At 46.4% G+C, this 27,010-nt stretch overlaps 1 protein-coding gene across 1 annotated transcript in view; it reads right to left on the bottom strand.

The window, feature by feature from the left end:
• Positions 1 to 282: 282 nt before the first annotated feature.
• CFAP61 (cilia and flagella associated protein 61) overlaps positions 283 to 27,010 on the bottom strand; it is a gene marked incomplete at both ends in the record, with an annotated part of 250,940 nt that continues 224,212 nt past the window's right edge. Inside the window, 2 exons of the mRNA XM_080930962.1 lie at positions 283 to 483; positions 8,404 to 8,494. Of these exons, the coding sequence (XP_080787088.1) occupies positions 283 to 483; positions 8,404 to 8,494 (292 nt within the window). The remainder of the gene's footprint in view (positions 484 to 8,403; positions 8,495 to 27,010) is intronic.

Below are 27,010 nucleotides of genomic sequence, written 5' to 3'. Positions count from 1 at the left end.
ACAGAAACACACACGAGGTAAAAGCAAGTTTTGCTTAGTAGGAACTCATTTTATTGCCAGCGGTGGATTATCTGCTCAGAACTCCCCTTGTCAAGTTCCCTGACTTTGTAGTGCCACACAGCCGAGCGCCACCTACTGGAATACCGGGAAAGCACCAGAGGAAGGAAGTGTTCAAGAGTGGGGTTGGGGGTTGGAGTTTGGGGGTTGGGGTTGGGGGGTTGGGGGGATCCCGCCTGCAGAGCACATGGAAAGTGGAAGTGATACCGGGACTGCTGGCTACAGCTAAATGATGCCTGGCCATGCGTACATGGGCAGGTGGTACTGGTTGTAATGAAGATAATCTAGAATGCTCTTCTCCAGCAGGCTTTTGTAGATGGAATCCTCAAAAACCCTTTGGAGGTATTTTTGGGGTTTCTCACTCAGGTTTATTTCCTCTTCCTCTATCTGGTAGACTAGCTCCTCCATAGTAGGCCTGTCTTCCTCCTGTGGATGCAGTTAAGAAGACAGAGTCAGGGCCACCAGGGCAGGGCAGAGTCAGCTCCCCAAAGATGGGAGAGTTTTGTCTAGCTTTGTAGAAATTCTTCATAAAGGTGACAAAACGCACATACTGCACAGTTATTCTGATTATTCTCAGTGGACAGTTGGGCACACTCACACTGTTGCACAACCATCATTCCGGACATTATCCATCTGTCTTCAGAGTTTGCATCCCAGATCACAGAAACTGTCTCTGTTAACAGAACACACAGTTCTGTCCCACATCTACCCCCAGTCCCTGGCTCCTTCCTGGGACACCTAGAACAACTGCAGCTGCACACTGTTTATGTTTCCCTGTAAGAATTCTATCTATCGTATAGCATGATGCTACCAAGGATGTTAATTTTAAGCCCCCCATTTTTTTTTTCAGATAAAATTATCTGCTTGCTTTACCATTGGGCAAGAAGCCCTCTATGTGGTTTATTGTCTTGGGTCTTAGTCAAGGGGTAGAGTTTGAGAACCTCACAAGTTCTCAGCACAGATTTTTATTAACACCTTTAAACACAGGACTCAGCAAGAATAAAGTTATTTGAGACTATGCTCAATTCACAGAGGTTTTCTGGCATCTTGTGAAACTTTCAAACACACTGCCAAGTGGTGACGGTGCATACCTTTAATCCCACCACTTGGGAAGCAAAGGCAGGCAGATCTTTGTGAGTTCAAGGCCAAGCTGGTGTACAGAGCAAGTTTTAGGACAGCCAAGGCTACACAGAGAAACCTGTCTCAAAAAAAATTTCTTTTTTTCCAAACAGACAAGTTGAAAGGCTGGGCTGCAAACACCTCCCATTGCAGGACGCAAATCCCCCAGGTGGTCCTTGCTGCAGGGTCCTGCCCATCTACAGCAGGGTTGTGACTAAAGATTTTGAGTTGGTGTCCTCTTGTCACCATGGTGACTACTGATCCCCCCCCAAACCAAAGTGTATTTACACCAACTCTCAAATAGAAAAACAAACAAACAGGAGGTATTTGTAAGGTTCTAACTGCATGGAAACACCTCATCATCTGGCTACTCAAGCAAGATCGGACCAGGCTGGGGAGGTTATAAAGGAGTGGTTTAGAACAGTCAGGGTGTGGCAGAGCCAGAGGTGAAAGCCTTAAGGTGCCTGCACAACCGGTGGCTGCAATATGCTGTCTACATGAAGCTGGTTCTTTCTTTAGTTGTCCAGGAGGGTTCTGTCAGACAAGCATGAAACAGCGAACTGTTAGGAAGTGGGGCTTATTACAAGGGTTCTCCAGTGGGGAGGGCGGTGAAGGTCAGAGGTGCTAACTGTGAGCTCGGATTGTGGGGATAGAAGTTATGTCTCTGCTGAGACAATCACATGGCCTTCGTCCTGAATGTGATTTGGGGGCTCATTTACATTCATGGAGGTCACATTTACTTATTCATTGATATGCTGATGGACATGTGGGTTGTTTCCTCTGTTTAGCTGTTCTGGGTGCTTTGAATACTTGTGTACAGGTATTCATCTGACTAGCATTCAAGTCTTAAAAAAACCAGATACCTAAATGTACACTTGCTTGGTCAGAGGATGATTCTCTGTAACATTTTAGTGCACTTATTATCTTTTATAGCAACTGCTTAATTTTACATCCTCACTAGCAGCTATGCAAAGATGCTATTTCACCCATGTTTACTGTCCTAAGAATATTTATTTATTTTTAAGAGTATAACTGTTTCAACTACATGCACCACATATGAGCCTTGTGCAGAGAGGGTCCAGGAGAGGGAGTCAGATCCCTGGACCCAGAGTTACTGACAACTAGGAGCTGACATGTGGGTGCTGGGAATCCATCCAAGATTTTAGAGAAGAAAGATTGTAACTGACAAGTTATCTCTCTGTGGCCCTGTTCGCCCCCCCCCCCAACTCTATCATCTATCTATCCATCGCCCCCCCCCCCTACTCTATCATCTATATATCCATGCCTTTGAATCTTTTAGAACATCATATAGCTTTCAGGGCCCAGTCTTGTATTACTCTAATTAAACTGACTCCCAGGTATTTAATTCTTTTTGATGTTACCATGCACAGGATTATTTTCCTAATTTCATTTCTACTCAAGCAATGCAGACAGCCGACTGCTGTATGTCCTTCTTGTACCCTGCAATTTTGCCAAGGACATGTATTAGCTTTATTATTTTCTGGATTTGTTAGAATTGTGTCATCTGAGAAAAGCAACATTTTACTTTTTACTTTCCAGGCAGGTGCCTCTTATTTCTTATTTCTTTTTTTTTTTTTTTAATTGCTCTGACTACACAAACGTTAATTGTCTTCCCTGGGGAATGTTGAACATGTGTGGTGGATGGAGACATCTTTGTCTTTCTGCAGATCTCAGGAGTAAGGCTCCATCTTTTTTCGTCATCCACTGCCCAATCTGACACTCACGGTAGCCTTTTCATAATCTATCAAACAGGAGACGTCTCATCATCCTGCTAGGATTTTTGTTTTGTTTTGTTTTAAATGTGTGTGAGTGAATGCTGTGGAGGCCAGGCGAAGGCACAGGATCCCTTGAGGCTGGAGTGGAGTTATGACCAACCTGATGTGGGTGTTGGGATCTGATGTGGGTGTTGGGATCTGAACTTGGGTCCCTCTTAGCACCGAGCCATCTCTACAGACCCGACTGCTACTCTTTAAACTGTGATGTTTCTTGTCTTTTTCTTTATTTTTCCTCCTTCCTTTCTTTTTCTTTTGTCTTTTATTTTTTTTTGTTCTATTTTTGGAAACAACATCTCATATACGTAGAGGGTATATTAAAACTTGCTATCTAGCTAAGGATGCCCTTGACCCCATGACCTTTCATTCATCCCCTACCTCCCAAGTACTGAGATTAGGGATGTTCAGCATCGTACCTGGCCTTTGGTTTCCTTGTTTGCTTGTTTATTTCCAGATGAGATGGTGTCAGCTCTATTCCCGACTCTAGAATGTGTCGCACTGGCTTCTTTTTCTGTGTGCTGACCAACTCACATTCCCGGGGTAAATCCCACTTGGTAATGATATATAATCCTTTTAACATGCTGTTGGATTTGGTTTGCTAATCTTCTGCTGAAGGTTTTTCCATCTAAATTCATAGGGATACTGGCCTGTGGTTGTTTTTTCTTAAAATTTATTATGGCTACGCCTTTGCCTGGCTGTGGTATCAAAGGAGCGGTCACCTCTCCTATTGATTGATTGATGGATTGATTGATTGATTGGTTGGTTGGTTAGTTGGTTGATTGATTGAAGAGTTCAGGGGAGAGCAAAGTTAATTCTTTAAATGTTTGGTATAAGTCATTAGTGAGGTCTGAGTTTCACTTTTGTTGAGATGTGTGTCTGTTTTTATGTGCCCATGGAAAGCAGAGGTTTGCTTCGGGTATTTTCCTTAGGAGCCAGCTACTGTGTGCTTTGAGGCAGGGTCTCTCACTGGCCTGGACCCAGCCAGGAAGTCTGGCCGGCCAGTGAATCTCAGGTCTTTGCTTTGTAAGCACTGGGATTACAAGTACATGCCACCAACCTGGCTTTTTATGTAGGGTCTGGGGATTCAATTGGGTCCTTGTGTTTACACAGCAGACACATACTGACTGAGCCAAGTCCCCAGCCCTGCTGAGAGGGTTCAATTACTGATTCAATTTCTGTTGAGACTTTCTGTTTCTTCTTGGGTCAGTTTCTAGTTTCTGTGTTTCTAGGAGCTTGTCATTTTTATCCAGGGATCTTGTAATTGATGGCACAGACTCATTCCTTGTGGTCTCTTTAAGTTCTTTCTTATTTTATAAGGCTCTGGGGATGTCTTAGCTTTGCTTGGATTCAGTAATTTATAAGTCTGGCCACAGGCTTAGGATTCTGTTCTTTCCAACAGCGTCTGATCTTACTGACTTTATTCTTTTACTGGTCTCTATTTCACTCTTCTCAGCTCTGTTTTGTTGTTGTTGTTTGTTTTTTTAAAGATTCTTTCTCCAGCTCCCCTGGAGCTAGAGTTACAGATGCTGTGAGTTGCCCCAATGACTGCTGGGAAGAACAGCAAACACTTTTACCCATTTTGCTCTCTCCCCAGCCCAACCTTTCCTGTTTAAAAGGTTGGCCTCCTGCAAACAATGCTTTGAGTGGTGTGCTTCCATCCGTCTCTAACATGTCTTCTGAATCCTTTTCTGACCTGCTCACTGGGTTCTTAAGTGGGTATTTACTCAATTTCTACAGACTCATGAGATTCCCAGTTCGTTTTCTGCACTGGTTCCCAGTTTTTCGAGGCAACTGGTAAAAATGGTTAAAAATTCACATGATGCGGTTTGGCTGTTTTAATATTTAACAGGTGCTCTGTGGCCTTGAGTGTCCTGTCCTGGAGGATGCTCCTGTGTACATGAGAGCTTTTCCGGAGCTTCTGAGCAGCTGCCCTGTGAACCACAGCCCCACGAACAGCCTCTTCTTTCCGGCCTGAAGCCCGTTCTCACCATTGCTCATAGTGATATACTGAAAAATGCAATCCTTACTTTATACATTTTTATACGTTTTATACATTTTCAGTCTGTCAACTTGGCTTCAGATATTCGGGGGCTCTGTTATTAAGGGTGCATGTGTTACTTTTTTATTAGAGGAATTTGAGGAGTGATTTTTTTTTTTTTTTTTGACTACATAAAGTTTGACTATGGCCAGTAAGTCGTAGGCTCCACCCATAGATACAATGTGACATTGGTGAATTTATCACTGAGGGAAGTTTGACTATGGCCAGTAAGTCGTAGGCTCCACCCATAGATACAATGTGACATTGGTGAATTTATCACTGAGGGTACCTGTACTGAAGTTAGAAAGGATCAGCAAAAATGTTAAAACATTTTGATGTTTAGGAAAAAGAATTACTGTCATTCTTTAATGTGTCTACTGTTTCCAGGACACATTCCCTGGTGAGGAAGCCCACAGGAGTGGGTAGAAGACTTTGGTGTGAGTTGGCATAGGCTGAAAAGCCACTCCTGTCCTGAGTCCGCATAGGAAACTGCCTCACAGCCAAGGTCAGACCGTCGGTGAACATTTGAGGGGCCGTGAGGAGTCCTGTCAAAGGTGACACACGCCGCCGAGTTTAACAGCTTCTGTTTCCTTTCTTTTTTCCTCAATAATTGGTCCATTATTGGTGCATCATCACGAATTCCTCCGTGCGTTCCTTGTGTTCAGCATCTTGTGGTTCTCAACCTTCCTGGTGCTGAGACCATTTAATACCACGGTTAAGCAATGGGGTAACTTCATGGACTCGTACGGAATAGTTCCACTGTCCCAAGGTACTCTTGTACCTCACCATTCACCCAACCTTCTCTCACGCCTCAAAACCCTGGAAAACTAATGCTTCAGGAAACCGAACTTTATTAAAGAAGATACAATGCACGGTAACAGTTATGCTAAAGTACTTATTTAGAAGTGCCCTGCTTTCCAGCGATTGCCTCAGAAACAAGGAAACACCATGTGTATCCTAAAGCCCCTTAGTGCTGAGCAAAGCCTTAACCCAGGAGCTCAAGAGTGGGGTTACAGAAACAACAGTGGTGTCACCCAGGGTCACATGAGGCTTTGCTTCAGTGGCGGCACTCAGTAAATCATGGTGTAAGAAGAGGTTGTCCAAGAGGTTAAGTAGAGATGGCGTGCACTAAGCTTGTAACGGTGGTTGAGTTCAAGCCCTATAGTGTTTTAGTAGGCCATTTAAGCAGTCTAGAGGCGACCTGACGGATGCTGGAGGATGTGTAGGTGCTATGGGTATACTGCCCCATTCTATATGAGAGACTTGAGCTTCTGTGTGTGTTAGTGTCCTTAGGACTTACACTGGGTCCGGGGGCGTCTATACCTCCAGTTTACTCACGTTGTTTCTCTCTCAAGGCCACTGTGGGACTGACTGGAATATCCACGCTTATGGGAAATCTGCCTCTTCAATGTATTTCCTTCTAACACTGACCCCTGGGGTTGTCCCTCTGAAGACCCTGAAGCACGCCATTTTCACCTAAACTTTATAGCTTCGCTTCCAATCCGAGTCTTTCTTAGATTAGCACAGCTCCTGAGGGACCGGCCGTACTCGAAATCGAGAGTGGAGGTCTGGGAGATCATGACTGGGCTCCACACTGTTCCAGGCCTCAGTCCCCAGCTGGAGAGTGAGCGTTAACAAGAGTCTGATGACGCTTGTTAACCAGATCCTGCATAATAACCTATGGTGAGTTATTCACTTCCGTTTCCCACTGCTGTAAGGTCTGTGGAGCACGGGGTTTGCTTATATTAAGTGAGGTATTATATATGGCTCTACCATAGAACCTGTGGGGCTGTGGCTGCTTTCACGTTGAAGTGACAAGAAGGGACACAGGAAGATGGAAGCCAGCGGAGGAGCAGATGTCCTGTCTCTCCGCATGGAGTGGAGTCTGGGATGGATTTTTCACCTCCCGGAGCACAGACACTAACTTTCCTCAGCTATGCTAAGGGCTTCAGTATCAAGAGACTTGATATGCAGTTTCATAAATACTTTATTTTCACAGAGGTGTTTGCTGAGCAAAAGAAGCCTAAATTCTATCATCTTGATATAAATGTATTAGTTATAAAATTAGTGTATTCTGACATTGTGGTAAGTTCTTTTTATATTTTTTTTGGGAGGGTGGGAGGTCTTTGTGACAGAGTTTCATGTAGCTCAGGCAAGTCTGGAACTTACTGTGTAGCAGAAAATCACCACGAACTCCTGGGCCTCCAGCTTCTACTGATAAAGTGCTGGGATTACACACACACACACACACACATGCACACACACACATACACTACTATACACATACATACACACATACATATACACACATACACACATATACATACATGCACACATACACACATAATATGCACATACACACATACACATACATGCACACACACACACACATACACACATAATATACACATACAGACATACATATACAATACACACATACACACACATACACATGCACACATACATACACACATACATTTACACATACACATACAAACACAGACACACATATATACATAAACACACTTACACACTCATACACACATACACATACATACAGATACACACATACACACACATACACACACATACACACATACACATACACACATACACACATACACACTCATACACACATACACACATACACACATACACACTCATACACACATACACACATACACACATATACACATACACACATATACACATACACACTCATACACACATACACACATACACACATACACACTCATACACACATACACACATACACACATACACACTCATACACACATACACACATACACACATACACACAAACACACATATACACTCATACACACATATACACATACACACTCATACACACATACACACATACACATACACACATACACACATACACATACACACATACACACATACACACATACACACTTATACACACATACACACATACACACATACACACAAACACACATATACACTCATACACACATATACACATACACACTCATACACACATACACACTCATACACACACACACACACACACACACACCGTTGGCAATAACAGACAGAAAACTAAAGCGATGAGATTTCCATTCCTGCCAGCAGGTCAGAACATCCCCTATGCAGTCCTCAGTCAACATGGTTAGCTGATCATGAAGGTACAGCTACTTGTATAAAACGCAAGAACAATGTCCAGAAAAAGGTTTAAGGAAAGTCACTGCCCCTGAAACATTGCTGTGTCCATTTATAGACACCCGAGTTTATCTAAGGCAGAGGGACTGAGAAACCACTAAAGATGGGGGAAAATCCAAATGATCAACGGCTGTCAACTGCTTACAATTTGCAAGGAATAACACCCACATGTCCACTAATCACGCTTACCTGCTTGGAGATTAAGATTTGGCGCAGCTCTTTCTTGAGATCAATAAAACGATCGTGGAAAAGGGCCATGCACCACGGCTCCGTGAAGTAGCTGGTGAGAGAAGAGATTCAGTTAGCCGGCAACCCTCTCATTACCACTAATAAAGTATTTACCTGCTTTTTTTTGCCGTGATAAATTACAGTTCTGGCCCCATTGCAATCGTCTGCTCCTGAGGAGCCTCGCGGAGCAGCCTGGAATCAATGTTTTAAATGGATGTTCCTGATGGAAGGCCAGGTTCCGTAATTACATTTAAAGTGGTTTAATTCAGAGCTGGGGCAGGACCCAGTGAAGAATCCTGATTTTATCAGAATTTAAAAGCCCGAAGACTTGTAAGGAACGGCGTCTCCGTTATCTGCCCTCATTTGAGAAAAACAGATCGCGGATTGACTGAACCGCTGCAGGAACAGATTAAATTTGGGTAAAAAAATAACACAAATGTTGTTCATCATTAGGGTTTCTGGATTAATAATGAGCAGAAAGCAGGCCACCTCCGTGTGGCAGCCTGGCCTCGCAGGGCTGGCTGATGCTTAACTGAGCCACTTGCAAGGAAGCTGTGCTCTTGTGTTGAGGTTTACTATGAGATTACTACCTGTTCCCCAAAGGCCGAACAGAGCACACTTGACAGGGAGAACATGACCCTCCGTCACCCCCAGTGACCCCAGACAAAAGTGATGCGCTCTTGGGAAACTAGAGAAGTTCTTGCCATGACCAAGCACTTTCACTGTAATGTAATGTGAAACATCTTGGGACAGGTGACCTAACTTCCTCAGGGTCTGAGCAAGCCTGACACCACTGTGTGGCTCCTCTGTGAGAGTGTGTTTGCAGCCTCCGCCCCTGTCTGCCAGTGCCTCTGGTATGCATGTAACAAGAAAAACATGGGTTTCCGGCCAGGGGAGCTTCGGAGGTAGAGCTCCCCAGGGCTATTGGGCACCTTAAGATGAACATAGGAAGGGTCTGTGCTTGAGTCCGCACGGCCCCCCATGACACGACTTCCTGTCTAATTGCCACCTGTAGTTAATCTATCATTAGCTCTACTAATACTATTTGCCTTTTGTCCCCAATGTCCCTACCATGCTTCCAGGTGATAGGAGAACTGTAAAGACCCAAGAGACAGACATCCTTGTCAATGAGCAGCTTATATGTTTGAGATGACTAAGGGATGGATTAAAAATGACTTTCTTGAAGAATAAAATGAATGAAGCAGTGTTAGAGTTAGAAACTGCTCAGGAAGAGTGTGATGAAGGCTCAGTCCTGAGCCGGCCGCTCAGTGAGCCAAGACCCAAGGGAAGGGTGTGGGAGCCACAGGGGAACCTGAGGGGAAAGCGCTCCTGTGTAGGAAGACAAGGTGTGAACTCCTGGGGGGCAGGAGGGGGCCAGGATCACCTGGGAAGGTGGGGCAGAGAACTACAAAACTGGGGTGATGGTTTAGAAGGGAGGGATGGGTCACCCCAGCAGAGGTATCTGGTCACATCCACTGTAGCGTTATCCCATGGGTGTGTATCTTGGCAACTGCACACAGCAGGCATCGATCAATGAGTGAGTGCTCTCAGGTTTAGCACGCTGCTCTGTCCCTGGTTTTGATTGCTGGCTTTAAACTGCCCTTCATAAACCTAGAACTTGATTCTGCTAAAGGAGACTAAACTCTACAAAATGCCCCCAGTAGGCGGCGTCAAGAAAGGGAGAAGGAGCTGAGTGTGGGGCCAAACCTGCAGTCCCAGCATCAGGAGCCCAAGAAGGGAGACCGGGAATTGTTCAGTGTCAAACTGGGCCATGGCATGAGTTCATGGCCAGCTTACGTCCCACAGTGAAACATCTGTCCCAAAAACTGGGACTCAACAGCCATCTATTCTTCACATTTTGGGCACCAGCAGACCCTCACTGCAAACACAACCATTTCTGATCAAAGCTGACAGCACGCTTAATCTATGAGTATAAAAACATGTAGAAGGCAGTTTGATCCGGTGTTCATCCATGAAAACAAGATGTAGTAGTGCCTATGACTTCCCCAGCCTTGAACATACTTCTGATATTAACATGATCACACCGTTTCCCCCCTCCCCTTTTCCATACACCCTTCCTGTTCTCTTTCAAATTCGTGGTCTCATTTCATTAGTTGTCGTTACAAGACTACCTGTGTGCACATATATGCACACACATTCCTAAATACCACTTGCTTAGTTTGTAGAATGTTATTTATATGTGTTTTTAGGACTGACCTTTGGTATTGGAAAACCAGCTGGTGTGCTCTTTCCTGGGGAGAATTACTTTCCCCATTCTTACCACTCCTTGGTTGTTGTAGTTCCTTGGGTAGGGCAGAGGCTCATGGACTTTCCCTCTGCCACCCATGAACTTCTCACAACATCACCAGGTCCCTCTGTATGAGCCCCACCCCCAGTATTCAGGAGACACCGAGGGAGATGGAGTGGAAAGAGTGTAAGAGGTGAGGGCTAGGGTGAGTGGTGTGGAACATTCTCTCATGGACGTGTGGTGACCTGCACAAGAACTGCAAAAGATAGGGTTGTCAACACTCCATCATGATGGAGGGGCTCATGATGCCCACCTCCTTCCTGAGGAACGATAGACAGTTGACGGTTTCTAGAGAGAGAAGAGTCTTTCCCTTCAGTGGTATAGCCACTTCCGTGGAACAGCAACTTGCTCAGGCTCCAGTAAATAACCCCCTACCCACACTCATACAAACAACCTTGATGGTACTCAGAGGGTTACACACACATAAACACACACAGATGCAGGCAAACATACAGATACACACACACAGACACACAGACACACACAGAGATATACACAGACACACACAGAGACACACAAACATACAGATACACACACAGAGAGACACATACACATAGACACAACCCTCAAACAATAGACATGAAAGTACAAGAGGTGTTCAGAAGAGTGGGGGTTATAAAAGGTAGTAATGGTGTAAGTGAGCACAATACACTATATACAGTATGAAATTGTCGAAGAATAAAAATAACAAAAACCAGCTTTTAAAAGACACATCGGAAAAGGTAAAAGTGAAAAGTACTTTGCTACAGAAGTTGTGGAGGTGTGGGCAAGACTGAGGGTGTGGCTGGCGGGAGAACACATGCCTAGTGCATATGAGGCCCTGGGTTTGATCCCTAGGATGAGGGTAAAGGAGAAGGGGGAGAGAATGAGAGATGGGGAGAAAGACAGACAGACAGACAGACAGGGATGTGGTATGTACCTTGTTTACCTCTTCAATTACTCAAGGACATCTAAATCCAAGGAATGGCTTGTCACTGACGGGAAACTTGGTTGGTATTCTGGGCCCTACGTTCCTGGGCACACCTCCATCCAGCTTCCTCAAGGGAAGGATGTCTCAGAGGTCTACAGTCTGGTCAATCTCCCCAGATGGGAATGTTTGGAAGTTAAGTGTGACAACGGCCCCAGTCACGACACCAAGCACACTCTGCCAGGACATGCTCCCCGCCCTCACATAGACGGTACAGAAGACTGACATCACAGATCTCACAACACTGCGGGTTCCTAGATTAGAGATCTAAATTGTCGATGTGTTTCCTTCCATGTTTCCATGGTGCCAATGTAAGTTCCAACCGTTGTAGCCTCATCTTCTTTCTCTCAGTCCTGGTGACCATCTTCCCTGCCCAGTGCCTGTCCAGCTCACCTGATGCTCACCACGGAGTACTGGGTGGGGTGGGGGGAGACCCCACCTCCCTTAGGAATACTCAGATGTCCTGGACCGTGTCTGTCCCTGACATGGTTGGCTTGAGGTTGGCTTCGGTGTGTCCTGTGGCCACAGAGCATGGTGTCCTCGGCAACGGGCTCTCACCATACAGTTATGGTGGTTAGTTATGAGGGCATTAACAATAGCCTGAACGTGGTTTGTGGTGCCTCCCTCACCAGTAGCTGGGAGGTAACCCATACTATGTCCAATACAACGGCGGGGTCACTTCAGGAGGTCACTAACTGTTCTCCCTGTGCTGGGAACCTTTTAAGTTTTGGCAGATGGGTAATGATGCGTGTACAGATGGTCCACACCATGATACTGTACCACTGTCATAGCATACAGATAACTTCATGACCCTACAAACCCTCCGCTTCCCCTTTCTCTCCTCCTCTCCTTCTCAGAATTATTGGCAAATCTTTTTTTTTTAAAGAAAATTAGACTTTACTATAGAAAATGAAGAACTGGAAACAATTTTAATAAAATATTTCCAGTATTTTAGAAAGTCTTTTCCAACAGCAAAATATTATACTTACCAAACTTGCTAACAATTCCTAACCTACACACACACACACACACACACACACACACACACTTACATACATACAATATACCACACACATGCACATATGTTCACACCAGAACATATGTAGTGTCACACCATATATAGATTACAAATAAACACACACACACACACACACACACACACTCAGAGGCTGTAAGTTCTGGATCCCTGCAGCAGCCAGCACAGGGGTGCCTTGGATTGAAGTTCCTGGCAAACACTCCTGGCCCAAGATAGATGTCAGACTGTCTCCCTTTTCCGTGGCAAGATTTAGTCTCAGCCATCCATTTGTAGGATGGGTGAGAAAGAAACGGGGTGGCTGAGATGCTGAGCTTACGAGTTTTCATCAGGAGAACTAGACAAGTGTTGAACTTAACCTGTCTCCTTCCGTAATTGTGATTGTTCCAACGAAGACTGTTCCCTTCAGACGTAAGGACATTAGAGAGACTTTTACTTCAAGGTTTCAGTCATAGTGCCTCTCTCCCAATGGGCTTTGGTTAACTAATTCCCTTTGGTGGAAAGGGGGGATCTTGATGGATCCTGCTAAGCCTATCATAACTCGGAAAGACCACAGGCAAGAAGTGTGTTGACACACCTAACCCAGGCAGCATGGAGGCCTGCTGTCAGGCACACTAGGGGCGGGCAAGCTGTCTCTGGTTACCATGGAAGTCAAGCCCCTTATCATGAGTCTGGGAAGGGATGGAAATGCAGTCTATAAGCACAGTTTGTTCTCACTGTGTTTTGCTCTGACCCTATCTTAAACTGAATGAATCTTGAGTTGAATCACCGTGAGGGAGGGACCAGCCCTACTTTCTGAGTTGTTGCTGCGGCTGTGAGCGTGAGCCACGGCCCAGTTTGTTTTCATGAAGAGTTTGGGGGAAATTAATTTCCCCCTGAATATTGCCAGTTCGAAAAGAAAAGGTACTGGTTTGTTTCCTAATCTCTACTCCAAAAAGGGGATGAGAGCGAGACAAGGTTCTCACATTTGTAGTCCAGGCATTTGGGAGGCCCTGAGTTTGAAGTTAGCCTGGCCTACGCAGTGAGCTCAGAGACAGACTCCACACATGCCCACCTCCCTGGAAATCAGGAGGGAGGGCAGAGGGATGAGAGGTGAGAGCACAGTCAGACTCTCCGGAGATGACGAGGACAGGTAACCTCTGTTTCCTTCTTCCCTTCAGTGCTGGGCCTGCTGCTCCTCGAGGGCTGGCATCCTTTGTCACTTGTTCAGCCACACACTCAGACCTAAGAAGGCCTGGGAAACGTCAACTTGTGGAACCTAGCTAACCATCTCTGGTCGATGTGGCCCGATCGTTGAGCCATTGATCTGCCTTACCCGCTGTGCATCGGGTTATTGACAGACACACAGACACTGGCTAGGACTCTGATAGCCAAACCAGCCTGCAGACAGGCTGAGGAAAGCAAATCCACACAATCACCATGGGAAGTCACGCTTACTGGCCTCGGAGAAAAGTACAACACACCTGTGGGGGAAAGCCCGGGCTCCAGCCATCTCCCTTCCCCACCCTCCCAAACAGCTGCAGTGTCTGGTGTTAGCCACTGGGCCTACCTAGAGATCACACTCTCAGAGAATTACCCAGAATCCCTGTCTGATGTCCATTTGGTTTTCTGAGTCTTTAATTTGGTTCAGCAAAACCTTGAGTTTCACCTTAGAAAGTGGAACTTGGATTCTAGCCTGGGCTCGGTTGTAGAGTATTTGCGTGAGTGTGCCCTGGGTTCAAACCCAGTAGAGGGGGAGGGAAGAGAGGTACAGGGGAGGGGAGGAAGGGATGGATATACTCCTTGTGGATCTGGTTACTCATCACGATCTCCGTGGAGCCAAAGCCAGCTCAAAATTGGAGCCTCCTTGCCTGCCCTGCTGATGAGAGACAGGACACTGGGTGACACCAGCTAGCTCCGTCTTAGCCCAGTCACCCTCACTACCAACGGCTCCTCTCTTTTTGTTGCAACACTGACATTTGTCAGCCCGTGTGACGTTAACGAGGCTCTAATCTTGTCCAACCTCAGTCTTTTGAACTTTAAAATGGGTGCCCGGATGGCCCTTCCTTCAGAGGATTCCTGTCAAGGGTTCAAGGAGATTCACACATGTGACTCGGACTTGACTTTGTGCCCCCACAGAGGGCAGGGTTCCACATAAAACACCCTCCTCGCTGCTGTCCCTCCCGATGGCTTTACTCCACCCAGCGGCCACCCAGAGGTCTTAGAGGCCGACAGTCCCTTTTGGCGTGAGTCTGAGACTAAAGACGTTACTCGAACACTTTGTTTACTGCTTAATTCAAACGCTTGCTTTGTTGCAGAAATGTATACTGCCCTCATGACTAGAAATGTTGCTTCTGTTGGCGTTCACCTCGTGATGTCATAACCTTCCCAACCATTAGCAGTGAAGGGAGCTGGGTTTCTGGGAGGTACCTCTGGAGCATCTGCAGTCAGGGCAGTTCGGAGCACACCCCTTACTGTATCTGTGCTGGCACACCCCTTACTGTATCTGTGCTGGCACACCCCCTTACCGTGTCTGTGCTGTGTCTTGCACAGTTCACATCAGGAGGGCATTAATGTAGTCCTGTCCTGCCATCCAGCAGCCCACGGTTGTCCGGCCACTTATGTTGCTGCTACATGAGCTCAGGCCTAATGGTCTGAGGCGAGGTTGGCATTTAGCTCTGCAGGAAGGGGGATGCTCTTAGGGCCCTGGCCTCCCTTCCTGTCCTTCCCCGCTTACTCTGCTCCTCTCCATAGAGAGCCCAGCTGTTTTCCTCTAATTAGGCCACCGAGAGCCTGGCTAACATCAGGGCCTCAAAGTCACTCAGCCTTGTTCCAACATCACCCATTTCCTATCTACTTTCTGAAAGGGAAGAAAAAAAAAACGTGTCTGCGTGCCCCGAGCTGCCACCCTCCCCCTGCCCCCATATAACTGACAGGACAAGAAGCCAGAGGAACTACCTTCAGAGAGATCATGGTTGCAAGCCAGGAAACCCCAGAAAGAGACTTTGTCGCCTCTTTATTCCTTTGGTTAAACTGATTGCTCTCTAAGATTTTAGGAGTGCTTAGTAGAAACGCCATTACCCAGTGCAGACAGAATACACTCCATGCTTAAGACACACTGAAAACACAGATGGGCTTTTAAAAGTGACATGCTCCTGACTTCCCCAGGACTCTTGCAGGTGCGACAAAGGACTCGAAGCATCTGTTCCCCATCTTTGTCTCTCATGACTTACAGTTTGTAGGGCCTAACAGTGGAGCTGTCTTCTCTTCTCTCTCTCTCTCTTTTTGCAGTGCTGAGGACATGCAAACCTGTACATGCTAGGGAAGGGCTAAACTCTACCCCTAGGCTGTAAGCATGAAAGTGTAACTAACATATTCCTTTCTAACTGTCTCCAGTTGTGTGGGTGATGGATTATAATCTATGGAAAGGGGAAAGCCTCAAAGCCCATGCTGGAGTGAATGAATGAATGAATGAATGAATGAATGAACAAACAGAGAGAAGGAAGGAGGAATATTTCTTCTGTGTAGTTAAGTCCAGAATAATGATCGTAGGCTGGATAATGGAATTAGAACAAAAAGCCACAACTTGGCCAGCAGCACAGTAATCCTTGAATCGGGTTCGAAGTGCCAATCGATGACCTGGCATGGGGGGAAGGAAGTAACGGTGAAATATGATGCTCTCCCGGCCTCCAGGCACTGCTGACTAATTACCGAGGTAAAGGAGTTGCTGGAGCCCTGCTCTGCTGTGACTTGGTTAACGGGCTGCTTAGCATCCTAGGGCCCCTAATCCTGGAGGACGCAGGCTCCTTCCAAGGCACACAAGCAGAAAAGAACAGGACTGCAGATACACCAGGGCAACGGAAGCTCTAAAGAATGGGGGACTTGCAGCTTATTCCACCCCAGCCCCCAGCACACAGGGTCTTACTACGAAGAAATAAGGCTCGCCTCTAACTCGGGAGCTCTGGGATTAAAGGTATCGCCATAACCAGGTGGACCTGTAGCTTTTGAAAGTGCTCATCAGGGATGGGAAAGGCAACAGGATCATCCCCAGTTGAAGAAGCTTGAGTATAGTCATTTTCAAACTCTGACAGTTGGGCCAATGGGACAGCGTCGCAGTTTAAGTCACTTACCACCAAGACTGACAATCCAGGTTGGATTCCCAGAATCCTCATGGTGGAAAGGGACTCCCACAGTTGCCTTCTGACCTGCACATGTGTGTTGTTACAAATGCACACCCAAACACACGTACCAATGTACAAGAAACAAATCCAATAGAAAATAAAGACAATTCCGACAATCATCTGGGGGTGATGCAAAAATGCTGTCATTCTTAGGGGACAGTGGAGTACTTGGACGCAAAGGCTGTCACGTAAGTGACCACTTTCAAGCCTTAGGAAAAAGTGGCATCTTTTCATGGAGTGTGTGTGTGTGTGTGTGTATGTATGTATGTGTGTGTATGTATGTGTGTGTATGTATGTATGCGTGTGTGTATGTACATGTGTGTATGTGTGTGATGTATTATTTTGTATGTATATGTGTATGTGTTTATGTATGTGTGTATGTATGTGTATATGTGTATATGTGTGCATGTATGTGTATATATATGTGTATGTGTGTATGTATATGTGTGTGTTGTATTGTGTGTTGTATGTATATGTGTATGTGTGTATGTATGTGTGTGTGTTGTATTGTGTGTTGTATGTATATGTGTATGTGTGTGTGTTGTATTGTGTGTTGTATGTATATGTGTGTGTGTATGTGTGTGTGTGTTTAAAGGGGTATGTGGAGAGAAAAGGATAAAGCAAGTGTGATAAGATGTTTATACTTAGGGAATCTAAGTGAAGGCTTCAGCTGCTCTTCGTTCCACTTGGGTCACCTCTGGGAAGCCTGGTGTTCCTAGGGAACACAAGTGAAGGCAAGCGTTAGACACTTTCTTCACTGTGTCACACTTAGTGACGAGGTGACTACAGGTCCAAGCTTTCGAGCCTGTGTTTACTGGACTTCAGTGTCCAGCCAGATTTGTGAGGGCACCACAATTAGAGCTTACGATCTGTGTTTGGGAACAGGCTAATCTGAGGGAAAGGATGGGGCCAGCCACTGACTACTGACATTCTTCACTCTCAGTGAGAGGGTAGTCTCTCTCCACAAGACACGGGGCTCTCTTGTTTTAAAACCCAGAGATCTGAGATTACACTGGAGAGCTGTCTTTTAAACAAAAGTCTGGGGTCCAGAGCAACTGCCCAGACCCATATGGGAATACAGCGCAGGTGTAGAATGCAGCTCACCATACAGACAGACCCAGGCAAGGAGGCAAACACGATAACATCTAATCGTTATTTGCTTTTAGTTGGGTAATAAAAGGACAATCATTTGGACCAGGACTGGATTAAATAAAAACATTTTATTAATTTCCTCGGTCCCTCTGGTCTCCACTTCTCCTCCCTTCCTGCGATCCTGGCAGGACAGTCAAGAGCCACACCCGGGGCACAAGGATGAAGATGCTGAGGTCAAACAGAGCAGCTATGCATGAGAAAGTGCCGACGTAAAGGACCACTACAGCCTGCGTACCGAGTGCTAGAGTAAGGGCCATGGATAAGCCGGGACCTGACCCCAGGCGCACTCAGCAGGCTGCATAGAGGCCTGGAAGGAGTGAATGTCCAAGGCGATTCAGGTCAGGAGAAGTGGCATGGGAGACCCACAGTGTTGTGAGGGATGCTGGGAAGGACTCATCTGAAGCCATGGTGTCCAGTCAGATCAAAGCAAGATGCAGTGGATCTGGACAGGCTCTAGGTGCCCGTCTGTGGAAGATTATGAAGAGCTTTAACAACCGGGCTATGGACTGTCTACTGACGTTCTGTGAAGGATGAGACGGAATGGAGCAAGGAAAGAAAGGAAGGGACACACTGGCTGTGGCTGCACGGGGTGGGAGGAAATCCTGGGAGGTGGACCGGGGCACCTCTGCTATCCTAACCCCTCAGTAGGTGGACTGAAGAAGGCAGGAGATGTTACAGACGTGCCCAGCTTCTTGGCTTAGGAGAGCGAGGGACAGCAGGGATGCAGGCTGGGAAGTGGAGAAAGAGAGGCCATGAGTCCTTTCCTCCTTAAAGGGGGTGTGGAGGCGCTTCCAGCACTATTATGTCAGCTCTCAGATTTCAGGATTCCAGAGGGACGCCAAGATGACAGGCTGTCCCTTTGGATAAGAGGCTTATTAAAAGAGTTATTCACCCCATAGACAGGCAAGATGGGGGGTGTTCTGAAGAGTCTGGGCCTGTGAGCTGAAATGAGGTCCCCCCTTTTAGGTTTCACAGGGGTTGTCTCTTGCCATATGGTTGATGAGTAGACCATAATGTGTATTTAGAGTCATGTTGCTTCTGATTCCCAAACAGCAAGAGAAGAGGAAAGGTTTGGTCCTTAGGTAATGGGGTTCTTTAGTTAATTAGTCCCTTACGTGGGCTGAAGCCCCTGAGTATAGCTAGTTAGAGCACAGTTATCTTCCTTTGTGGAACTGAGACAGCCACAGCCTGCGGGGTTCTTGTACAGAAGCTGAGAGGGAAAGGAGAGAAAGGGGCTCACATAGTTTCCACCTCAAACCCGAGAGCTTATCTGGCCAGACTGACAGTGGCACAGTCAGAGCTGGGTGATGACATTACGAGAGAGGGTGTGTCCCGTTCCAAAGAGGACTAGATGGTTGAAAACAAAAGCCAGGAAACATGAGGATTTTCCAGAGGTTGGAGGACCAGGGAACAGAGAGAAGCGTGCTTGGACAGTCACTGAAGGAAATAAATGGCAGATGGAACACAGGAAGAGAGAACGGGGCAGAAGGGTGGCTTCCACTAGCACGAGAGCCCCAGGGGTCTGGTGCGGGGTTAATATCGTAGAGACAGGATCTTGCATGCTGGTTTGCAGCTCAATACCAGGCTCCATCATTCCTCCATCATTACAAGGGTGTGCTATTTAAACGACTGAATAAAACCCAGTTTGTTCCTCTGAACAAACCTTATTTACGGTGCCACGGTGTAAGTGGAGAAGTCAGAAGACAACTTCTATGAATTGCTTCTCTTCTTCCACACTGTGGACTCTACGCATCGAACTAAGGTCACCAGGCTTGGTGGCAAGTGCCTTGCCTTTTCCCATTGGAGCCATCTCACGGGCTTGGTCTCATTGTTTAGTGGCATCTTTACATTGCATGGGGTGACTAAATCCTAATGTATTTTTCTAACAATGAATCTTAAGGTTATTTCCAAACTTCCCAATATCCCAAGAAACGTTTCCATTGAACGTCTACCTGTGCGGCCACCAGTGGGATTAGTGCGGCCACAGGTGTGCATACTTTAAACTGAACAGAGGTCAGAAGACAGCCGGCCGCAGTCACTTCTCTCCTTCCATCAGGTGGGTCTAGTGAAACGACCTCAGGGCGTTAGGTTCGCCAGCGTGTCTTTCTCCGCTCAGCGTCTCACCAGCCCCATCTGTTTTCATCTTAGCCACTGGTACCTCAGGCTCCATTCTGACCACTGACTTTGAATTTTCATGTGCTAAAGACACTTCAAACACACACGATGATTTTATTATTATTATTATTTATTTTGAGGCAGTATCCCTCCATGTGCCCTGGCTGCCCTGGAACTCTATGTAGACCATGATGGCCTTGACTCACAGAGCTCCATCCTCTCCTGCCTCTGCCTCTTGAGTGTTGGGCACCTTGTTTTAACTCTGGGATGGGAATGCCCCCACTTTTTAGGTGTCACTGGCTTACCATTTGGGGGTTGTGTATTTGAAGTCCACATTTGTCTTCAGGCACACTTGCCCTTCAAAGTAGGACGTTGTCTGTATTTCTTGTGGTGCCTGACACATTTGGGGCCATTTGCTATCCCATCTTTAGAAAGACAGGGAAGATGGATATGTGTGGCCAGCCCCCTCCTGCTTAGGATTTGACAGCCTCCCTTACAATAAACACCTTCAACGTGTAGTCCCCGAGCTCTGAAGAAAAATTGAGCTAAATCTGGAGAGCAGACAGACTTGGATGGGAGACTGCAAGAGACTTGCAAGCCGAGGCGAGACTGCAAGAGAGCCGAACGGCTGAGTAGCTGATGGGTCTCTAGGGGAGACTCCAGGGAGGGGCACTTGGTCCAAGGACAGTGGTCACAGAGTGACAGTGCATAATCACATCATTAAGGGCCATCTGATATTATTGGAAACAAAGTCATTATTCCAATACTTTAACAGTCTCAAGCCTGAAAACCACTCACTGTCTAATTCAATAAACAAGCTACTTAAGTATAGAAAGTCACAAGGAAGAACAGATTTTTGTGTCATATTAGCAAATTTGATTTTCATTAATGCGAGATGAATGTCTTCTATGAAACACTTTCATATCATATTAATGACATGATAGCAAACATCATTCAGGGGTTGCTAGGCAACACAAGGACCCTCTAATGATCTCCTCTGTTCTCAAGAGGCCACAGAGGGAAGATGCCTGAGCTCTCTCCGGATACTTCCCATTTCTTGGTAACCAGTTCCCCCTGGAAGACCACCAGGGGGTTGGGAGGGATGGGGAATTAATCCCACCGTTTACCATGACAAAGTTGTGGCTGCTCACTGCTAACCTCCCTTTCATTGCTCACAGGTAGGAGAGCAAGGGCTGAGGAAGGGGGCTGCACTCAAGAGGTCAAGGGTTCTAACCTGGCCTTGTCTTTTACTTAAGTGGCCAACAAGCTCCTGTGACTCTGGGAGAGGGGAGAGGTTTATTGCTGAGCCTTGGTTTGCTGGGTCTGCTTCGTTGCTGGGTCCCTGTCTCCTTAGCACAGAGGTGACTCCATAAAGCAGGAGCGGCCATTGACCGAGGCATTCCAATTGTATTGTTGGAATGCTACAATAGCACTAGACGGCAGTGCAAAGAGAAACAGCCGTTGACTGTGCTCATGGCGTCTTGGCTTTGTCTCACAATGGCGGGGGCTGTAGACAGAAAGGTAAATGTGTACATATATATATGTGAATGTGTACACATCTTGATAACTATCTTCCAAAATAAAAAATATTAAGTATAATATATAACTTGTTTTTTTCCTGAGACAAAGTCTTGTTATGTACCTGTAGCTGGTTGGGAACGTTTTATGTAGACCAGGCTAGCCTCATACTCATAGATCTACTTTTGCCTCTGTCCCGAGTGCTGGGTTAAAGACATATGATACCAAGCCCAACAATAACAGCTCATCATAAACTTTCCTGTGTTGAAGCTTCAATACCCTCATAAATGACATGCAATTCTCATACATTATTTGAATTAATATCCAATATGCTTTGTTTTAAAAGCGTATTTTAGGGGCTGGGTGGCTCAGAGCACTTGTTGCTCTTGCAAAAGGACCCTGGTTCAATTTCCAGGATGGGAGGTGTATGTGTCACCATGACCAGCTGTATGCAGTGCTGGGGACTGAGCCCAAGTATGACCAGGGAAGAACTCTACTGAGCCACATCTCCAGGACCCTAAAGTATGTTTCAATATGATCCTAAATAAGTCTTTCATCAGGTTTTAGCTAAAATTAATTAACTCTTAACTGTGAGCTAATGTACTAGAAAATTCCCTATGGTCAGCCTAGGACCTTTATTTCCAAAGGTGTCGAAGATGTAAAGATCTCGGATACATTTACAAACTTGGGTTAATGGTTTTCAGCCTTTGATCCTAATGGGTTTCCTGCTCTTCCCACAAAACAGAGCCAGAGGCAAGGACTCCACACTGATGTTTTATTTGGGATGTGCAATCCCAGGTGTCCGGAGTAAGAAGAAAAGATGTGGAAACAGGAGAAAGTCAGGAACATGCTTTAAGTGCTAGCAATGGGGTCGTACGGCAGGGTGTTTCTAGGCCGGGACACAGGGAGAAGCTGTGTCCTAGTCCAGTGTAAGAAAGACGGGGCGGGGTGGGACTCCTCTTCTCTGGCTCCTTCCTATCCACAGGGAACCAGGCCCTAGCATTTCTGTAGTTTTTCAGGCAGCCACTTTGGCAGCTGTTTGGGATCGAGCCTAAGTGACACAAATTTCATCAGGTCCAGAAGTGGGGGGGTCCCAAACTGCGTAGGCAGAAAGCTGAAGGGCTTGAAGATGCACTTGCCATTGAGGAAATGCAGAGAGAGATTTCTGTCTGCTCCACACCAGCTACCTTTTGAGACTCCTCGTCTCTGGCTTCAGTGATGACACCCACCCGTGCTGGCACCCACATGCTGGCACCCACCGTCTAAGTGGATAGGAACATCACAAGCACCCGACCAACCCCAGTTCTCCCTCAGGAGTCTTTCAAAGTGGCTGTTAGAGAGAGAGAGGTCTCCTTTGTCTCCTGACATCGAGTTATACTTGGGACCAGTGCCAGAGGAGGAAGACAGCATGCGTACAGTGCCAAAAGAAAAGTGTCTCAAAGGAAGCCAGGCTCCAAGACGCCCTGGTTCTGGTGCTTCTCTTGCTCTTCCTGGCTTTAGTTCCGACTAATGTAAAGCCTCCTCTCTGGGGTGTCTGTCTGCTGGAGCTGGGCTCCTGCCACTGACAGAGATTCTGGACTAAGAATGTGTATGACCATGAGAAACAGGAATGCATATCTTGAAATATGTAACTATTAAAAATAAAGCAGCCCTGAGATTAAAAATGCCCCTGTACATTAGATTGCTCTCCCATAGAAGGAAGAGCTGTTACAGTAAAGGGCTGGCTGAACTTCAGTCAGCGTATAATTGGAAAAATCACGTTGGTTCATATACTAAATCCTTGCTGGGAGGACCCCGGTGGCCCCGGGGGCCCCTGAGGAAGATCCTGTCTTGAAGGCAAGGACTGGCTAAAGGGTGTGCTTCAGGGTGCCCTGGAGAGGGACCGGGTGAGGGGCTTGCAACCCAGATGGATCACCACAGGCAGTGAGTCTGTGTTAATATCTTGGAGGAGTTTGAGCATTGTTCAATTATCACATGCAGAAACCCTCCAGCTTGCCGGCACCGTTTGTCAGCTGGGCTTCTAGGGGCTGGGAACTAATCATTAAGGCTGCCAAGAGGTGGAGAAGCCTTCTCCCAGCAGCCTCCTGGCCTCCAGCATGGGGTGCATTTTCCTATTTCACTTGGATTTGCTCCTAATGATTGAACTATAGATTATTAATGCGGAACACCTCTGGGATGCTAGAGTGGCTGCACAGGGCTCTATTCTGCCCTTGGAGTCTTCAGCACGTATCCTGGCCTGGCAGACAGTGTTCTGGCAGCTGTCAGAGCTGCTGGGGCCAAGAGGGTACCGTGGGCTCCAAACAGTGGCTCCTATTAGCAGCTACAGGGGCATCGTTGGTGGCATTTGGTGCTCTCGTCTCCCCAAATTACCAGGTGGAGTGAATAATAAAGCCACAAAATGCACCTCAGGGGTTTGCTGCAAGGTGACAAGAAGTGTTCTTAAGAAGGAAGGAAAGTGGTTTGGGCCATGCTGGGACTTTGCCATCTGTCACTTCCCAAAGTTATCCCGGGCGTGTGTCAGGAAGACAGTTCGGTGTCATGCAGGCAGCCCCGTGTGTAGATGAGAAGGTCCCGCAGCAGTGTGATCTCTGGGAGGCTGGAGCGGCAGCCCAGCAGGATGATGGCTCCCTACCAGTGACTCTGAGCTGAGAAATCTGCCACCCTGCATCGCACACAGACTTTACGGCCACTCAGGGAGGGGCCCTACGGCTTCTTTTACAGATAAAGGAAATCACATTTTGAGACCAGACAGTAGAGGTCTAAAGGACCTCTCCTTATTACATGTCACCACCACAGTGTGAGCCAGGTAACATTCAGGACCTTATAAGGGAGCTGAGGCTAGTAAACCGGTGGGGGGGGGGTAAATGTAACTTCCACCATTGCTTAATGGGGTTTCCCAGGGTTCCAATGAGCCTGGGACAGCCCAATACCCTCTGCTGCCTGTGTGGGGAGGCAAGATGGGGCAGGGCTGGGTGTGAATCTATCCAAGTCAGCTAGAGTTCACAACACAACCATAACACGGACACAACACTGGAGTCTTAAATGGTGTAAAAAACCAGAAATCTATTTTGAAGGTTCAAAATCAAGGTGTCCTTTTCTATACTTTCCTCAGACAACTAACCTGACGACTTGTAGAAGGCTGCCTCCTAGCTGTGTCCTCCTGTGGTGAAGACCCTTACCTCCCAGAGACTCTAGATAGTCACTTCAGTTAGAGGCTCGACACATCGATTTGGTGTGGTGAGACACAAGCTGGTGTCTGGGATGGGGCTGTAAGTGGGAGATCCAGGTAGAAGAAAGTAACCAACAGAGAATTAAACAGGTTGGTGGACAGAGAGAGCCTCAAGAGATGCTACCGGGTGTGCTGCGGACAGTGTGGTGTGTGTTGTATGGGAGACTTTGCCATGCACTAGTGTCAGCAGATATTATAAAATAAGCAGCAAATCCGCTTTAAATTTCGAGATGAGTCCAAGCTTTGAAGCTGTTTTTCCAGTGTTCCCAGCTTGCATTTTTTTCTGATGTTTCCTTTGTCGTCCTTACATTCATATCTCTGTAAATAATTTGCCTATTTTCTCCTTTTGCTTTTTCTCGCTTTTATCGCTGGTTCTCGGTTCTCTGATAATGACACTCCTTGGTGTAATTTTCTTTTTTTCTTGAGATTCATTGCACTTAGGTTTGTGGGAGTAGATGCTGTAAGCATGTCTGACCCACGATCTGTAGCCGGCACCGTAAGATAGTTATGAATGTGGCCAACTCAAGACCTGAAACTTAAAACGTGTGTGTGTGTGTGTGTGTGTGTGTGTGTGTGTGTGTGTGTGTGTTACTTTATAACATGTCAGCATTGTTCTCCCGCATGATTTTTAACTAATGACAATACTATGTCTTTATGTGGAGGGATTGAAAACACCTGGTGCAGTTCCACCAGATTTAGAAACATTGTTTCATTTCTTCAGTCCACTTGAAGCTGTCCCACCCTCCATTGCCATGCTTGGTTTAGCTTCCTTGTCTCTATGTTTCATTTGACGCATTTTTAACACTGATCTCTTCCAATTCACCGATTGGCAAGGTCTGATCTGCCACAAACACCATGTGGTATAGTTTTTTAATCTTAGACACTCCATGTTTCGTATCTAGAAGCTTGTGTCATCTTATGCACATGTATTCGGGCTTAGGACTCTGATCATGCAGAATGAAATTATAATCGCTGTATTTCTGTGAATGTCTGCTAATTCCAACTTCTGAGTCAGTCTTCAGTCGGTTTTGATTGACAGGTTTTTCTCCTCACTGTGGGTTGTATTTTCATGTTTCTCTGCATGTTTAGAAATTTTTGCGACTGGATTCTGGGAACTGTGAGTCTGACTTTGTTGGGTGCTGTATTTTCAGTACCAGATAAACATTCTTGAGTTTGTTTTGGGAATGTAGCTAAGTCACTTGGAAACAGTTTGACACATTTTAATTGGCTTTTGAGATGTGTTAGAAGGGACTGGAGTTGTGTTTCCTCTAGAACTAACCCATTCTTTGTCTGTCAGCCCTATGATCTAGCAGGAGGTGGACCAGGCACTGTGACCTCTAATCTTTTCCAGGGCCCTGGAGAGTTGGCTCACTTGCGTGGTTGGCTCTGAACTTTGGGCTCCTCTGATTATCTCCTCCCGTCCTCTCTGTGATTCACCCCCCTCTATACTCTGTCCTGAGAAATCCACCAGCCTTGTGTTCTCCAGACTCTCAGTGGAATCTCCTCCACTCAGAATCTTCTGGACCCCGCCCACTTTTGTGTGTCCTGGAAACCCTCCCGGGCACCTCGCTGGAACAATCACAGTGTTCACCTTCTTTAAGCCCCTCCCTCCTTCACTGTGCTCACCCTGTTGTATGTTGTATTAAAACATGCCTGCTACACTCAGTTCAGGCTTTCAGTTCTTTCAACTGAATGAATACATCTGGTCTTTTGAAAACAATAAAGAGGCATACTGAATTCCACAACGTCTGCTTCTAGAATCCTGACGAAAGGTTTGCGGGCTTGATTATAACCAGGGCAAAAGTTATCCCTATCAGCAGTAGAGATAAATCCGAATTCCAAATGCTATTTCTGATACTTTTCGGGAGCTGGCTGACTTTTGGTTGGGTTTGCTTAAGGAAACGTGACTGCAGTAGTGGAGACTTTCTGGAGCACGATTTAGCCAAATCTCAGACTGAGTGCTGCTACACGAGATGGAGTTGTTTATAGAGAGATAGTCAGATGTGAGACTTAGCAAAGGGAGATGAATACAAGGTTAGACTTATGTTAAGTCAATATAGAATTAGACAGTAGAGAGGCAGGTGGA

The sequence above is a fragment of the Micromys minutus genome, assembly GCF_963924665.1.
Source record: "Micromys minutus genome assembly, chromosome: 17".
NCBI classification, from domain to species: Eukaryota; Metazoa; Chordata; class Mammalia; order Rodentia; family Muridae; genus Micromys; species Micromys minutus.
The sequence above is the reverse complement of the archived record's forward strand: the minus strand, read 5'-3'. Positions and strand labels throughout refer to the sequence as shown.